Here is a 12313-nt window from a genome sequence, read left to right as displayed (position 1 = left end):
ATAATAATAATAATAATAATAATAATAAAAAAATAGATGTCTGAGTACAGAGGGGGACAGTTCTTTGCTTTCTAGGCTTACTAAAAGATCAGCGGAAGAATTTGGGTGAACACTAAACCCCTTTTTGTTTCCCCAATAAATAAATAAAAAAAACCCATGAGTTTTCCCCATGAGGAAACAAGCTATTGCTTTCCATACATATTGCACCCACACAAACACACTTCATACGTACATATAAAAAGACTCACTGAAAAAATATACAGAACACGGGATTATTTGGTAAAGAATAATTATCACAGTAACAAGCATAAAAACACTAAGTTGTCCATTATTTCATCCCGTAACTCATTAGCATATAATATATTGCAAAACACAAGAAAAAAAAACAATTAAAATTTATACCCCAACGTAAATAATTACATTACTATTAGGTCCTTTTATACATCTGTAAAAAGCCATGGGAATTTCAGAGATTCTTCCATTTCTATTGGTTGCATCATTGAAACCCGGGCTGGACATGCCACACAGAGGCCAACTTGCCCTATATAGCTCCAAGGCCTTCGGAGATGCGGCCACTGGAATTTGCCCACAAACGTGGCCAATTCTTAGCAGTCTGTTTTATTGTGTGGAACAACCCAAATTAAGAAAGTATCCCAGAGTGCATCCAAAAGCCACCCAATCATTAAATCCCTTCAAAACCCCTGAAACATAAAAAGCTTAAAACATTCAACATCTTCTCCAAACTCCCAATAAATCACAGAGTCATCAGAAATCTGAAAAGTTTTCATGGAGCTGATTTTACAGTCTAAGGGATACCACTGTCCCTACAGATCGTAATGTACTTTAGAGCAGCGTTACTCAATCCTGGAAGCTTTCAGGTGTGTGGATTTCAACTCCCAGAATTCCCCAGTCAACATGCGTCCAGGGAGTGAATGAATTCTGGGAGTTGAAGTCCACATGTCTTCCAAGTTCCCAAGGTTGGGCAATTTTGCTTTTTCAGCTACTAAACAATTTTCCAGATCTGTTGCTGCTTTCAAGTATTGTTATTTCCTTGCATGAATTAAGGTGATCATCCTAAGAACAATAGAAGTAATAACTGAACAGATTTGGCCTCCCAGCTAGTTGGGAATCTTAAGGCAAACCATGAAACTGAGAAGATGTGGTTATTTTTTTTTTCCATTAAAAGACACAAACATGGAGAATGCAACAGGCCATTTCGGAACAGATGCAAATAAATAATAAGGTGTTTCAATACCAGTTGTTATTCAAACATCTCCAATTAGTGTTTTCAATTTGGATGAGAGCTCGTTTTATTTCAGAGGTTAAAAGTTCTTTTATTCCATTTGATAAATGCCGATTAAGTATAACATAAATAACAAAGGCAATGCTGCCTCCATGCAACGTTATATATATATATCTGAAAAATAAGCTTAGGTTTATAAAGGAGAAGTGTACCCAATTTGTTGCTGGGAATATGCTGCTTTACTGAGATTAGCCAATGACTGCATTTCTTATTAAAACTACGTGGGAGCCATTGGCATTCATTAGCTTTGCCAAGATTCCACATAACCTGTTGTAGTCTGTTGGCCACTGGCCCCTCCAGTAGCCGAATCAGAGGAGGAGGAGGAGGAGGCACAGGAGTCAGGATCAGCATCAAAGTAACCTGAGAGCTCCAAGGGGGAAGAGGAAATGGAGCTGGCAGAGAGAGAGAGACAGAGGTGGAGCCTGGGCCATCCATCAGTCCTCAGATGGAGAGTCAACAGCCCCAGGTCTGGAGGTGGCTGATGAGGAAGAGGAGGAACATCTGGGTCCAGTGCCTGATGCGTGGATGCACAGAAGGCAGAGGAGAGGAGAGCAGTGGAAATCTATGAGCCGGTCCTTGGGATAGAAGAGCTACTGCTGCTAGCAAAGCCCCACTCTAGCTCTGGGGATAAAAGGCAGGGGGTGGAGATGAATAGGTATGGCAGATAACTATTCATCTTCTGGCCGGATGGACGGAGGTGAGAGAGAAACTTTTTGCCGGGGCTGCTGTCGCTCCTAATAAAGGAATCTTTGAGTGAACCTCAGAGGGTTTGTTGTGTTTGGGGAGCTGGATGAGAACACAACTGTTAGCTTTACAAGGAGGGCAGTATGATTCTGAACACCTAACCAAAACAATACGAGACTGGCTGATTGATCCTACTTCTCCGTCTAATCTCCAGCATCTTTGAGAGAAGTGACCAATGTTATGGAATCATTTCCTTCTGTCTCTGCTGCTGTGACTTCTTCCCGCAGCAAACAGTTCAGCTGCTTCTGAGCGCAAGAGAGGAACAACTCCAAACTGGAAAGGCTCCGCTGACGGATCACTTGATCCAGCTGTCAGGACAAGAAAAAGCAGACATGAAGACAAATGCAGGGAATTCCAAAGGAAAAAAAACACCCCCCTTGATTTAAACTCATGACACATGAAGGCATAGGAATCGGGTAATGCACAAGGGCCAATGTCACATACCATAATTGGCTTAATTACTTCTAGTTCCAGACGCTAAAAGCTAAACCAAAATCGAGGCTGTTATATTCCCCAGCTTTGTTATTGCGAGTCTCAAATCATCTCTAGATTAGTGTTTTTCAACCTCAGCAACTTTTAAGATGTGTAGACTTCAACACCCAGAATTCCCTATTCCTCATCACCAAAGAGCTGGCACATTACATGGTATCAGGTTTCTTGGGCAAAGCCAGCGGTGGTATGCTACCGGTTCGGACTAGTTCAGTCAAAGCGGTAGTAAAAAAAGCCTCTGACGATCAGCTGAGAGGAGGAAAAAAAAAATCCTCCAAATCAACTGAGAGGAGAAAGAAGAGAAAAGCACAGGATTGGCCCTTCTACCCAACTCCTGCGCTTTTATCCACTCCGTGTTAGCTTTCGAAGCCATACTGAGATTTGATGCTCCCACCTGCTACAATTGGGCCTGAGAAAGCAGGGTCGTGGAGAATTCCTTTGAGTCCATCTAGTTAGACAAAATAAAATTCTTTTTCTGGTTCAAGGTCACTGGGTGTGGCGCATAATGAAATGGGAATCTGACTTTAGGACAGCTGGGGATTGGACCATCTGATGTGACGATGGCTAAGGGTCAGGGGATGGATTTGTAGTTTTGACTTTTGCAAGGAAGCCCGAAACTTTCAGATTCGGGACTCCACAGATGTGCCAGTTACTATCCAAATAAAAGGAACTTCTGACAGATGTCTGTCTCGGAGTTATTGGTTGGAATGGAGGGTTGCTGGAATGCTGGCACTCAGCTGATTGGCGCTGCAGGTCTCTGCTGGTGTGCACGCCGCCGTTAAGCAAAGGTGCACGCCGCCGTTAGGCAAAGCGCGCCCACCAAGCCATACCCACCGAACCAGTGGTAAAACAATTTGAATCCCACCACTGGGCAGAACTGCAAGATAAAATATTGAGGGAAATGTCTTTTCCTTCTCTTTCCTCTGCCTTTTTTTTAAAATCACCTTTTTGCTACTGAATTCCTGCAACTGCGGGATCTGGGAACTAATAAAACCGTTTCTTTGGGATTCTCAAACAATTTCAAGGATTCTATAAGGACTTTTTCTTTGGTTTCATTCATAATTCTACACAATAGAAAAACACATAATGACCATCATTAATAAAATGACTTTCTTTTCGCTGAGCAACTTCTCCAAATTGCTTGGAATACAGTCACGGGATTTTTAATCAACATTTTGGATTCAATTGATTGCTGCAAACCCTTTAATCTGATTTTGCTGGAATATATAAAGATACTAAGCTGACACCATCTGTAGAACCCTTGTATACCACCTTTCAGCTTGGATTCTAGGAGTTCGGAGTAAGTAAGTAGTAAGTAATAGCTTTAGTCTGGCAAGATTCTGTCTATAGGAAAATAACAAGAAAGAAAGAACTCAGAAGTAGCCCATATATTCTCTGGCCCTGACAGCTCTGGTCAAAGAGCAATAACTATTTGCAAGCCAGGAGAACGACTCCTCCTTATCCCAGAAAAAAAGAATGGATTATTTTATGGGGAGATGGAATGTGTGACAACATACAGGCGCACGTACAGAATCATTTTCCTTTTCAAAGTAAAAACAAAGGCAATACATCCTTTACAAAGGAGGTTTATTTTGCTTTACAAAAAGCACCCAGTCAAGTTAATTGTCAAGGAAACACCTCGCCATGTTTCTTTTGCTTTCCCTAAAATGGAATTTCTTAAAATATGTTATGCCATTTAAGACTGAAATAAAAGATGCTCTTAAAAACTGTTTGAAATACCAGCATTTTATTACAGTTTATTGGAATGCTGCACGTTTGCACAATTTAATAGTTATTTTGTTCTCTACTTTTTTATATATATGGGAATGATTTTGCAAATGTCCTTCCCTGTGACAGCCATTTTCTCTTGGTGCCTGTGATGGAATCTCTAGCTAGAATGGGGGAAGGTGTGAAGAGGGGGATGAGCTTATAGCCCTTGCACTGTAGGAAGTGCACAGCCTTCCACTCCCAGAATCCCTAAAACCCTTGTCTGGCTGTTCCAATGAGAATGGAATCAGTCTGCCAAGATTCTTGTAAATAGGCGTGCAGCAATAAAGAAATAACCAACTCATGGTCTCATTCTGGTTCTTTGTACTTGACAGCGCCCCTGTGTTGTCTCCTTTCGATGACTCCTCTGATTATTTTTCGGCAGCCTCAGTCTCAGCACGAAGAGCTTTTACAAGGCAATGGGAGGCTTCAGCGAGGGATTTCACCCCCAAGTTTCATCACTAGGATCAAGGAACAGACCCAGCAGGGGTCCTGCCCACCTGCTCCAAGGTACACTGGGGAAAAAGGAGTTGAGGGAGGATAAGCTCATTCCCGGCATGTCAGGAACTGGGTTAATGAATGACTCTGAACGGCCAGCCAAAAGAGATTTACAGGGGGCTTTGGCTGGGGACAGCTTGTAGGGGCAGTCAGTCAGTGAAGAGGAGGAGGAGGAGCTGCCTTCCATTGTAGATCCAAGAGCACGTAGGGCAGAGAAAAGACAGGAGCAGCAGAGATCTGCCAGATTACACAGGAGAAGGCCCCGTCCGTCTTGATGGGCTGCATCAGGAAGCTACTTATAATGGCAGGCAGAGGGAGACATGTTTGTTTTATGGCTGCGTGTTCCTTGTGCTTCCAGCTTGACTTTGTGCCTGTGACACTTTGAACTTGTCTTGCCAACTGAGCTCTTGTTGGTGTGTTTCAGTTTGGCCTGGTGGAGTTAAGTTTGTTTGGTGGACTCTTTTGTTGGAGCAACTTCCCATTGTTTTATGGATTGTTGGCCATTGCCTTGTGGACTAACCTTGGCCTTGTGGCTGGATTTATTTGGGACAGTTGTGAGGCTGGATGAAGGGAATTGCTGGGGGAACATTAACAAACTTTCTAAAACCACATGTGTGTGTGTGTGTGTGTGTCAGTCAGCACAGCCCCTGCCATTTCCTCACAACTTAATATACACCCTCATATTCCCCAAGAGTGATATTTTTCAAATATTCTCTTCCAGGAAGTCCTGCCATCACCGCTTATCTGCTAAACAACTTCTGCTGATGCTTGGGGTTTAGGATGGAAGACAACAATCCTGCGGTATAACCTCGGCAGGTATCTCACCTTATATACTCTTGTGCTGATCAGCTGCAGAGGACTATTGCAAGTGACTGACTAGAAAGCTTTAAGATCTGTGTGGCTTTTTCAGTTAATGATGTCACTGAATAACTTTTCATAATTTTCACTGAACCCTTCAGGGCCCTCCGCCAGAGAGCTCCTAGCTCATTCCTCTGCTTAATAGCAGATCATTCATTCATAGGTGAATCTGAAAAATCTGTATAACCAAATGCCTTTCATAGATTAGATGACGTGTAGAAAGGAGCTATCAAAGCAAATGAGCTGTCATGAACTAGCCACATACTTCAGTGAAAAGGCAATGTCTAGTCTTTTCCCTTGGACCCTGTCTATCTGGTTGTAGACTTCGAAGCTACAGGTATTTTATTTTTGAAGAAAAAGGTAAATGCCTTTTTTGCATGTCAGTAGAAAAGCTTGGCACAGTATTTGTGCTTTAATCATTCTAGCACCAATTCTAGCAGAGGAAGAACTTGCAGCTGTCCTTCTCATTGCCTTTGCAGATTTCCAGCTAATGAATTTATGTATCTTTGAGGTTATTTTTTTTAAAAAAAATCTGATATTGTAAGGTCTGCACAGTATTTTGCTTCTGGATGTTCAGTGAGAGACCAGAGCATCAGTGAAGGGAAGGAAATAGTAGAATTTCCATTGCAGAGCCAACTTCATTTAAGATATATTCAAGACAATTCTCTACAGTTGGCATAGGAGGCATTAATTTTTTTCAATTATTAGATGTACCTTTGGAGATCTAGAAGGATTGTCAATGGCCATGTAGGGAAGAACTTGTGGGCTTAAAAGCAGTGGTAGGATTCCAATTTTTTTTTAACCACTGGTTTGGTGGGTGTGGCTTGGTGGGTGCGCTTTGCGCTCTCTCACACGGGCTTTGCCTGAGGGCAACTACATTGGATCATTCACCCAAAGAGTAACATGTAGCCTTGCCCCCAGTTCACAATTCCTCCAAGAGAAATATGACGTGCTGAGGAATGCAGAATTGGTGAAGCATTGGGATAATGTTATTCCAACTTCATGGAGGCTGCTTCCCACAGTTTGCTAGGTATGAAACACACAAAGTTCACCTCTTTATCAGTATGTTACATGATGCACCACTCTGGCCAAAGAGAAAGCCGCACCAATTCATCCCACACAATGACTTCCTTTAAATCCCCTCTTTAATCTTCTGAACCGACTTGATTTTTTTCAAGCGAGAGTGAGCAGTGGTGTGAAAATGCTCCTAGATTTCCACATACATATTTCTTTAATCCTATGAACACACACACACACACACCACAAAACAGGCCTGGCTGAACAAGTAGGAAACTGAGCTCCAGAACTTTCCATGACCTCGTCTGTGCTGTCACTCTTGGCATCGATTGGCTGGTCATAAGGTCACACTTAAAAAGGGTTAAGTGACAAACGCAAACTTGTTCAGATGTATCAGTTGGACCTATCTGTGTTCTGCGGCATTGAATGTTTGTAGTGCTTTGATTGTTAGGAACTGATACAGATCTCCAGAGGTGCAGATGGATTACAGAGTTCTTTGCAGGAATTTAACTTCCCAACGATTTGTGCACACTAAGAGTCCAATGTTCTAGTTGTTTATTGTTATTATTTGAAAGTATTTGGAGAGTGGGTAAAAGGTAGAACTATGGGAAAGATGTGCAAGGTGAAAAAAGATTGTCTCTAAAAGCTCTTGAGATGCCACCACATCCTTCAGAGAAACCAAGAAATAGTCATTTTTTAAAGCACGTCTCAGTGTCCAGTGTTGTATGCATGGACTACTCTTTGCGAATGGCTTAAAAATGGCTGCAGGATTTGGGTTGGCTAGTCTAAAGAAAAGAAGAATTAGGGGTGACATGATAGTAGTATTCCAGTATTTAAGGGGCTGCTACAAATAAGAGGGGGGTCAAACTATTCTCCAAAGCATCTGAGGGCAGGACAAGAAGCAATGGGTGGAAACTAATTAAGGAGAGAAGCAACTTAGAACTAAGGAGAAATTTCCTGACAGTTAGAACAATTAATCAGTGGAACAACCTGCCTCCAGAGGTTGTGAATGCTCCAACACTGAAAGGTTTTAAGAGGAGATTGGACAACCATTTGTCTGAAGTGGTGTAGAGTTTCCTGCCTGAGCAGGTGGTTGGACTAGAAGACCTCCAAGGTCCCTTCCAACTCTGTTACTCTTCTATTTCTATAACCAGAATAGGTAGCTTATTAAAAATAAAACTCTGAATTAAACTCTGAATTAAAACCAGAATTCTTCCTATTAGGGATATTTAATAGACAATTTTCTAAAAAAGCTAAATATATAATATTGCACATTCTTACTGCAGCCACATTAGCCCTCGCACAGTGTTGGAAACAAGCTGACATTCCAACAGAGGAAACGATCATTCAGAAAATAACAGCCTGTGCAGAGGATGGATAAATTAACCCCAGCACTTAAGGATAAAGAATCGTCAGAATATTATAAAAGCTGGCAATGTTGGTATGATTGGATAGAACAAAATAGAAAATATATTAGTAAATATTGTTAAATTGTAATAGAGGTAGTAATTACGCATTCGCAATAGGACTTATTCGTAAATATGACACCAATAATGATAACAACTAAGGAACCACAGACTGTTGATAATGGAATTGTTTTTTATTCGTTTTCTTTTTCTTTTCTTTTTTGTTGTGTATGTGTTTTGTTATTTTAGTTGTTTAATCAATAACGTTTGCTTTTAAAAAAAATAAAACTCTGTGGTAGGATTTGCAAAGGAAAGACCTTCTAGATTTAGTTATGGGATTAAACGTTTTCCTTCCTAGGTCATAAGTCAGAGGTCGTATTCAGCAGGTTCTGACCAGTTCTGGAGAACTGGTAGTGGAAATTTTGAGTAGTTTGGAGAACTGGCCAAAACCACCTCTGACTGGCCCTGCCACCATCTCTTCTCCGCCTCCCATTGAGTCCCAGCTGATTGGCTGGGTCTCCTTTTGTTGCCCTGCACAGGAGAATGGAGCTGAAAAGCAGGTTAGTGGGGTGGGGAGGGAATGGGATTTTGCAGTATCCTTCCCCTGTCATGCACACCAAGCCACACCCACAGAACTGGTAGTTTTTTGAATTCCACCACTGTTCTAAGCCATGCCCTTGGGTAAATAAATCTGCAGCCCAACTATGTTACGTTTAAGAGCGTGCCCTAAAAAGATTTTGCCAAGATGTTAAAGTCTTTCAGATACGTGGCTGCCTGTAAATCCATGTTCTATGCAGAATCAGCCCATGGATTTAGCCCAGCTCATACTGTATCCAGAGAACCATCCAAAATAATCTAAAAAGCAGGATGAGATTGGGTCTCTGTTTTTTTTCGCCAAAGAAAGCCAAGCCGTGGGACCATTTGGGTTTCGGCCATCTAATGTGCTTTGGGCGATGCTACAAAAAAAAAAAAAAAAGGAGGAATATTAGAAGTAAAATACCCTTGGTTGCAATCACCTTAAATTCACAGTGAAATTTGCTGGATTTTTAGCACTCGGTAGAATTAAAGGGGAGAAAATCCAAAGGAATTAATTGGGGGATATTTATTAACCAAATAACAATGTTTGATTCTCAGTGTTATTTTTCTGCAGCTGTGAGGAGTGACAAGTTTATTTCAGGGTTTGTTTGCTTTTGCTTTTTTTAAAAATCTGGACCGAGTTTCCTTCGCTTCTCCAAATCATTATAATAAGGTGATAACGCTCCAATTACATGATGGACAAATGGAAAATTATTTCTCCAAATATATTTTCCTAGGCAGCCTCACTCCAGCTATGAACCTACACGAAATTAACAAACCCACTTAAAAATCTGCTAAATTTCAGAAACGGTTCCATTCTCCCCCCCGCACCTTTTTTTTTCTTCTTAATATAATATTTCTAACATATTTCTTTATGCTGACTGGCAAATGTTCTCATTTAATTCCTTTCTTTGTCCTCCAGGAACATTTTACTATCGCTCCCTTTTGCATCTATGCATGATTAAACAGCTCTTTCTTTCGCTAACAATTCCCTCAATCAGAATGAACCTATAGTACAAATAATGATAGCAGAAGCCCTAAGAATAATACCGAAGAAAAGCCAGTAATCTCAAGGACGTATCTCAGAAACCCCCGATTAAAGGCCATGAGCGAGGATAAAAACTGGTTCAGAGTTCAGATGTGAAGCCCCAAAGGATGCGCATAACCCCAAATTGCTGATGAGCAAAAAAAACTGGAACTGTTTTTCTGACCTCAGCCTTCCCAGGGTTGGGGTGTCAATGCTAAGGCTGCTACAATGCAGAAAGAAAATTTGTTAATGCAGCATTATTTAGAAAACGCAGGTCTTTTGACAATGGATTCTTGTTAGCTTAACAGCAAAGCCTTTAAAATTCAGGGAGCTCTTTTGTGGGAGCAGGGTTGTATGAGTTCAGCTTTGATTCCAGAATGCGGCTGTTTTGGAGCTTGTCAGGTCACAACTTACACAGGTTGCCTGTCTGCAATTCTTTCCCCCCAGATTTGAACTGACTTGGGAGCTTCCTGGGGCCCTCAGAGTTCCTACTTGGATTTTTTACAGATGAATTTAAGAGTAAGGTCAAAGAAGATGGCAGCCAATGCGTCAAAGATGGCAGCCATACATATGAATCTTCTGGCGCATGTACAAAAAATGGCGGAGTTTCAATTGACACAGATGTGACTGCCATCATGACTTTTTATAGATGGGAGGTTGTACAACTTGCCTCGTGGTGCGACCAGAACAATCTGGAACTGAACACATTCAAAACTGTAGAAATGATAGTAGACTTTAGGAGAAACCCTCCCATACTACCACCTCTTACAATACTAGACAACACAGTATCAACAGTAGAGGCCTTCAAATTTCTAGGTTCTACTATATCTCAAGACCTAAAATGGACACCTAACATCAAAAACATCATCAAAAAAGCACAACAAAGAATGTTCTTTCTGCGCCAACTCAGAAAGCTCAAAGTGCCCAAGGAGTTGCTGATCCAGTTCTACAGAGGAATGATTGAGTCTGTCATCTGCACCTCTATACCTGTCTGGTTTGGTTCTACAACCCAACAAGACAGGCACAAACTCCAGAGAGTAATTAGGAATGCAGAAAAAACAATTGCTACCAACCTGTCTTCCATCGAGGACCTATATACAAGTCAAAAAGAGGGCTGTGAAATTATCTACAGACCCCTCACATCCCGGACATAAACTGTTTCAACTCCTTCACTCAAAACGATGCTATAGAGCCCTGCACACCAGAACAACTAGACACAAGACAGTTTTTCCCCGAACACCATCACTCTGCTCAATCAATAATTCCCTCAACACTGTCCAACTATTTACTAAGTCTGCATTACTATCACTATTAATCTTCTCATTGTTCCTATCACCCATCTCCTCCCACTTGTGACTGTAGGACTGTAACTTTGTCGCTTGTATCTTTATGGTTTATATTGACTGTTTCCTAGTATGATTTGACTGCTTATTGTATCCTATGACTATTATTAAGCGTTGTTCCTTATGATTCTTGACTCTTGACAAATGTCTCTTTTCTTTTATGTACCCTGAGAGCATTTGCACCAAGACAAATTCCTTGTGTGTCCAATCACACTTGGCCAATAAAAGAATTCTATTCTATTCTCCTTCTTCTCTCCACAGATGCCTCTTGTGTCTAAAAACACAACAACTGTTTAGGGGCTCACCTGTCCATGAATACCTGTCCCTGGTCTAAAAAGATGCTGGAGATTGCTTGGCAAGCAACTGAAATGGTTTCTAAGATTTTGTACAATCTGGATTAAACTAATCCTTTTCTTTTAGGGCAAGCGTCACTAGTTAAGTTTAACGTAGCCTGGCACCTTCAACAAATGAATTATACAGAACAGTATAGTCAGGGATGGGCTTCAAAAATTTTAGCAAAGGGTTCTCTGCCTGGTGGCTGGGTGGGTGTGGCCATGCTGGGCGTGGTCTAGTTGGCCTCCTGCACCACGGCAGGGGGAGGCATTTTTGGAAGCTTTCCTCGAGCTTCCAGGAGGGCGAAAATGGCCTCCCTGGGCTCCGAAGGCTCTCTGGAAGCTGGAAATGGGCCTGTTTCCAGCCTTCCTGGACTTTCAGGAGGCCATTTTTTGCTTTCCCTGAGCCTCGGCATGTGCCCTGCACTTACCTGCATCGAAAATGGGCTGCACAGGGACTCCTGGGAGGGGAAGGGTGGGCAAGGCAGACAGGAGTGGGATTTGAGGGTTCTCTGAACTGCACAGAATCTCGTCCAGTCTCTTCTTAAAAGCCTCCAGGGTTGGAGCTCCCACAACTTCTGAAGGCACTGGTGAATTGTTCTCAGCGTCAGAGAATTTCTCCTTAGTTCTAGGTTGGATCTCTCATTGGTAAGTTTTCATCCATTACTTCTTGTCTTGACCTCTGGTGCTTTGGAGAATAGATTGACGTCCTCTTCTCTGTGACAGCCCTCAAATATTGGAAGACTGCTATTATGTCACTCCCTGTCTTTCTCTTCGTTGGACAAGACATACCCCGTTCCTGCAATCATTCTCTGTATGTTTTAGCCTCAAGATTCCTAATCATCTCTTCTCTGCAGTCTTTCTAGAATCTCAACATCTAACATTTGTTAGGCGTTGTTCAGTTATATCAAGACAAAACTAGTGTTGATTCCAGCTAGTTTTGTTGCAAGGAA

General features: G+C 41.8%; 1 protein-coding gene across 7 annotated transcripts in view; it reads right to left on the bottom strand.

The window, feature by feature from the left end:
* Positions 1–272: 272 nt before the first annotated feature.
* Positions 273–12313, bottom strand: part of CCDC91 (coiled-coil domain containing 91) — a 539477-nt gene continuing 527436 nt past the window's right edge. For 5 of the 7 annotated variants that reach the window (XM_087934240.1, XM_087934238.1, XM_087934237.1 and 2 more), the window contains one exon: positions 273–2355. In XM_087934240.1, the coding sequence (XP_087790366.1) occupies positions 2191–2355 (165 nt within the window). In that variant the 3' untranslated portion in view covers positions 273–2190. Of the gene's footprint in view, positions 2356–8261; positions 9039–12313 lie in introns of those variants that run through there. The other 2 variants (XM_087934242.1, XM_087934241.1) reach the window with 1 other exon arrangement.

The sequence above is a fragment of the Pseudonaja textilis genome, chromosome 5 (genome assembly GCF_049901715.1).
Source record: "Pseudonaja textilis isolate UNSWEBS1 chromosome 5, rPseTex1.2, whole genome shotgun sequence".
Classification (NCBI taxonomy): Eukaryota; Metazoa; Chordata; class Lepidosauria; order Squamata; family Elapidae; genus Pseudonaja; species Pseudonaja textilis.
Note: the sequence above shows the minus strand (reverse complement) of the source record. Positions and strands in the feature narration are given on the sequence as shown.